General features: G+C 37.5%; 1 protein-coding gene across 1 annotated transcript; it reads right to left on the bottom strand.

Moving 5' to 3' along the window:
• Positions 1–406: 406 nt before the first annotated feature.
• On the bottom strand, positions 407–1,684 carry LOC149195539 (protein NODULATION SIGNALING PATHWAY 2-like). The gene has a single exon (XM_089407945.1). It carries the CDS (start codon positions 1,682–1,684, stop codon positions 407–409), a length of 1,278 nt encoding a protein of 425 aa, XP_089264071.1.
• Between the last annotated feature and the right edge of the window lie 4,038 nt (positions 1,685–5,722).

The raw sequence follows: 5,722 nt of genomic DNA, 5'->3' as shown, positions 1-5,722 counted from the left end.
TGTTTCAGGCTTTATATGTTAATCAATAGAAATATTTTATGGATGTGTAATGGACTGTTCTGAGTTAATTTATTTAAAAGGCCTTCCATGTGCAAAAGATCCTGGAACATTGGAACAGTGGAAACAGAGCATTGGCTCTGTGGTGTTTGTGTGTTTGGTTTTTGGTATTTTCTCCATTTAAAAATACCCAACAATCAGTTCAACCCTGCAAATCATTTTGAGAATCCTAACAATTGCATGCATTACTTTTTTAAGCTTTCATCCAAATAACAAAACTGTGGTGACGGATTGATTTATGTGGCTCTACCTTGCTGCTATATCTTCCCTTTCTCAATCTCAGTGCTACTTCCATGTCGTCAAGGTAGAAACCCACACCAACGGGGTACAACCCCATTTCACCCGCCAGTTATACTTCATAGCATCCCCTACCCACACAGTTGTGCAGCGTATATTTTGCGTACAACATATTGTCGTTGCTTATACTACCTTCGCCATAACCACACTCCAGAGGGAGATCAAGAACATTGGATTTTCTGGTATCTGGTGGGCCAGACGCACTGCTACTCACAATTCTCTTTGCCATGGCGGGTCCAAAGAAGAAGCGTTCCACCATCGCTCTTGCAAGCCCGTGCTGTGGGAGACCAGCTTCAAGCGAGTCGAAAATGGTGCACAGCTCCTCCAGACAACGACAGAAGCTCTCCAAGAAGTTGGACATGTTTGCCTCTGAGCCGTGTGGGCCCGTAGCGACTGTAACGGCCTCGGGATTCAAGTGGCTTGCGCCGACTAGGAATTCCATCATCTCCGATTTATTTCGCAGATTAACCATGTGAGGCAACTGCCATATGCAATTCACCATTACAATCTCCCCCTCACGAGACGGCAGGAGTCCCTCTTTCAGCCCTTTCAAATCCGCTTCTTGGAACGAAAATGGGAGTCCCACAGAGCTTGCGTACTCCGACAACCTACTTCCGGTGTGCCCAGAATAAAGCGGGAATTCTTCGTTCTCCTCTGCCCATCTGATTGCTGTGATTCTCAAGTGAGCAACATCATAATTTCCATTATTCCTCAGGGCCTCCATTAATGGCGGCCATTGCATACCCTCCATTATATCAAAGTCAATAATATGGATTCCTACATTATTACCACCACCGGCTGCAGCGACTGCTTCTAGAATGCATTGGTTAGCAGTGAAGTGAGGTATTTGTATGTAAGGATAAGCTACATGCAGCAGCTTTAAGATTCCTAGAAAATGGTCCTGACTGCTCTTATCATTGGGCTCCATATTATGAGCGAGGGAACTCGCATTGGAGTGGAGTAGAGCATGGTAGAGATAGTAAGCCACTCTCTCCATGGTGGAGCCTGTGAGAGAAACCAGCTCTCGCAACCTGCAGAGTATGACCTCCACTACATCTTCTGCTCCCTGCGACAATGCTTCTGCGCATGTTGTCAAGAGATGTACAACCCTCAAACCTTTGTATTCAGTTTCCTCAAAGGCGCCATGATCGATAAGGACAGAGGGCGAGACTGACTTGTTTGTGACCACGGCACAGTCAGAAAGCGATCGATCCGCAGCAATTAGAGCAGCTGGATGCAGCCTAGTGTCTACTGGGCATTGGAAGATGATGGGATCACTTTGAGGTCTCGATATTGGATCTTCCTCGATGTTATTATTGTCATCTCGCATATCTGTATCTATTAAATATTCACCAATGGCCTCCAATTCTGTTGACAACGATAGGTTATTGAAGGAGCAGCCAAGGTTGTCGTCAACGAGTAAATCATCCAATGACGAGTAAATGCACGTCTGACAGTTCTACTGCTAGCGAATGAGTATCCCAATCGACATCTAGCAAACTATAATGCCAATCTTTTTCAGAAAACAATGTTGTTCCAGTTCCATCTTCCATGTCGCCCATTTTCGACACTGTAAAAGCTGAGCCTCCTGTTTTTTGATCCTATGCGAGAAGAAAGACACGCAGGAAAAAAACTTGATGGCCTGAAACTCTAGAGCGATGAACTCCTGATGAAGTTATTATGGATTGATTAATACTTAGAATTGCAACATCCAATATAAGGGGAAGCAAGGACTTAGTTTAGGGATAGTTTTCTCACAGGTGGGTAGCAGAAGATGAAGTTTTTGTTGTCGGCGGGCAGCTGAACAATGAGGTGATGGAGACGTGGACTTTCATTTCACACGACGTCACTGTTGCGACATCACTGTTAGGACATCTGGCAGGAGAAGATTTCGATACCAAATTTTGTCAATTTCAAAAGCTACAGGAATGGCCAATTAATTGGTGGGGATTATTTGGGTAGTAAATAAAACAAAAGTTACAGGAATGACTAATTAATTGGTGGGGGAGATTCTTTGGGTAGGTCAATTTATTATTGATGGTGATTTGTTATAGATGATGAGATTATTTGGTCATATTAACTCATTGCTATTTATGTTTAAAATATAGTTTAAGTTTAAATATATATATGTGAATTGCGGTATTAAAATATAAATGTAATTAAATTTAAAAATATATAAGTAATTGTATTATGAAGTAGAATATTTATATTTTTTATTGTTTATTTTTTTAAATACGGGATGACTAATTAATTCATGAGAATTATGAGGGTATGTCAAGTTATCACTTATGTCTAAAAGCATAAATTAATCTGAAAACATATTTGTAAGGTGTTTGATTACTGAATCTGTTTTTCCAATTTTTTTTTGAAAGCTATAGGGATCATCAATTAATTAGTGGAACTTATCCAGTTAAGTCAAGTTATTTTGAAAATATGTCTGCAAAGTGTCTTATTAGTGACAATATCTACCTTTCCAGCTTCTGTGTTTTTTAAATTAGAAGAATCACAAATTAATTGGTGAAGAGTACATATAAATGCCTATAATCTAGCTAAAATTTGAAAAAATATCCATAAAATATAGTATTAATGAAAATATCTACTTTTCCAACTGCATCGTAAAAATAAAAACATAATCTGAAATATATAGCATTAAAGAGACTATCTACTTTTACAACCTCTTCAAGAAAAGTGAAACAACCGTAAAATAGGAAACTCCTATTTCATAGACCATAGAAAAGTAAATGCTGCCTGACATGCCACGCATTTAACTCTCGCCCTCTCTCTCCAGACTGCTATCTTGTTCCGCGTGTTGTCACTCAGAGAGCGAAAGCTAAATGCCTGACATGTCAGGCAGCTTTACTTTTCTATATCTAGAACAACATTATTTAATATTTTTTCTACATATTCTTCGGGCTCCTGAGGGATCATTCCCCAGACAAATGGAACAAAGGAATTAATTCGATTGAAACGAGATTTCCTCGAACAATGAAGCGATGCTGACAGGTGCGACTTTCATATTATTCAACACGAAATCACATTACTGTTGGGATGTCAATGCGTCAGGAGGGCGGTCGGATTCGATGGTTGTTTTTACCATCCCATTACCATTTTTGGGAGTAGTCTAGCTAGGCAGAAGAATGGCCCGGTTTCCGGCGCCGTGCCGGAAAAACCTCCGGCTCCGGCCGTCGCCAATTCTTCCGCCCAGCTCCGCCACCGTCCTCGAGCTCCGCCCACCGCCGCCGCGAGCTCCGCCCACCTGGATTCCGTGAACTTCCACAGATTAACCAAACAGGAATCGATGGCGCAATGGTAGCGCGTCTGACTCCAGCTCCGAAGGTTGCGAATCGATGGGCACTGGTTCTTCACTGTGAGTGTGGCGCCATCGGCAACTGCAGTTCACCAAGCAATATTTACTAAATTTTTCTGTAAACTCATACTTGGTCATGGCGATTACAAACATTGTCCAGTTGCGTGCGCAAATTTGCAGTGTGAATCGTGAGAGCCAGTGTGCTACCTATGGAAAGCCAGATGGGTTCGTCCATGGTTCATTAAGTTGAGAGTTGAAGCAACCACTGCGTGACTTGTGACTGCAAAACATGCTAGCAACCTTGTGGCGTATAGTCGACCAGCTGATCATTGGCTCTGGTTGTCCTGTCTGCAATCCCTCATCGAAAAACAAACGAACTCGCAAAAATGAACCCGCCGTGAATCGAACACGCAACCTTCAGAGCTGGAGTCAGACGCGCTACCATTGCGCCATCGATTCCTGTTTGGTTAATCTGTGGAAGTTCACGGAATCCAGGTGGGCGGAGCTCGCGGCGGCGGTGGGCGGAGCTGGAGGACGGTGGCGGAGCTGGGCGGAAGAATTGGCGACGGCCGGAGCCGGAGGTTTTTCCGGCGCGGCGCCGGAAACCGGGCCATTCTTCTGCCTAGCTATACTACTCCCCATTTTTGTCTCAAAAAGGTAATTTTTTCGTTGGAATTCAATTATTATAAGTATAATTCATTAATAAGAATTTTGTTTTAAAACGGGAGAGAAATATGAATGAGACTATGTTGTTGAGTATCAAAATAAACATATGCAAAGAACTGCTATGCACTCAAAGATTCCGGATAATGTCCCAATAATTTAATTATAGTTTTATCTAATTTAAATTAGAAGTTTGTTTAAAAAAAAAAGTGTCTTAGTAATTAATTGGTGATAGGGTGATAGGATATATTGTTAAAGAATTTTAATTACTAATTGGAAGGTTAGATTTGAATATTTTTATGATTTATATTGTAGATAAATGTATTTTGAACTAATTACTTTTTTAAGATTTGGTAGACATTTTGAATCAACTAATCTGGATCATTCTAAAGACAAGGGGAAAAAACCATAGAATCATCATGAATAAATAACATTGATGTATCATTGCCCAAAGTTAGCCGTTAAAAACTAGGTTGAAAATTAGTTAAACAAGTAAATAAAAATTGTAAAAGAGTAAATAGGAATTATTTAATATTATAAATTTACAAATTATTTAATATTATAAATTTAATTAATTAGTTAAACAGCTAAATAAATATTCTAAACAAGTAAATAAGAATTATTTAATGTTATAAATTTAGGTATAAATTAGTTGTTAGAAGTATGAATAATAATAATATATAGTCAAGAATACTTCATAAATTAATAATGGAGTTAAGAATAAGTTATAAATATTAATAAAAATAATTGTTAGGAGTTTATATATAATATTAAATAATAATAAGCTTATAAGATTATGAGTTAGTTCTAAAATATTATATATTATACAGTATAGGGTTAAGAGAGGTTAAGAGTAAGTTTCAAAATACTATATATTAATAAAATAATTAGGAGCCCAATAATTTATTTTAATGAATTTAAATAAATAAGGTCAAAAAATTAATCAAAATAAAGATAAAGGGATACTATATGTTATAAATATATAAAGCAAATGGGAGGAGGGAATTTATTTTAATATTACCAAAGAGGTAAGAATAGGTTTCAAAATATTATAAAGTAATTAGGAGCTTGAAAATTTATTTTAATTATGTTAGATAAATAATTATAATAGCAGTAAAAAATGATATAATTATATAAAGAAAAAGGGAGGAAGGAATTTATTTGGAATAAAAAGCAGGGGGGATGGGTGGGGAAGAAGGATCATGAGGAATATTAATTTAATTTTTTATTAATTTTTTAAGATTTATATATTAATGAAATCTTTTAAAATAGTTAAAAATGATTTAAAAAATTAGGAAGTTTCTTATTTTAGTTTTAATATAAAAGAAATCCATAAAAAAAAATTAGTTTACAATCTTTTAAGTGTGTTCTTTTTAGTTTTACGTTGTTGTATGATAG

This window comes from Pinus tabuliformis, chromosome 2_2 (assembly GCF_031772625.1).
Source record: "Pinus tabuliformis cultivar Carrire ecotype Pingquan chromosome 2_2, CPIR1, whole genome shotgun sequence".
NCBI classification, from domain to species: domain Eukaryota; kingdom Viridiplantae; phylum Streptophyta; class Pinopsida; order Pinales; family Pinaceae; genus Pinus; species Pinus tabuliformis.
This window is presented reverse-complemented; position numbering and strand designations above follow the sequence as displayed.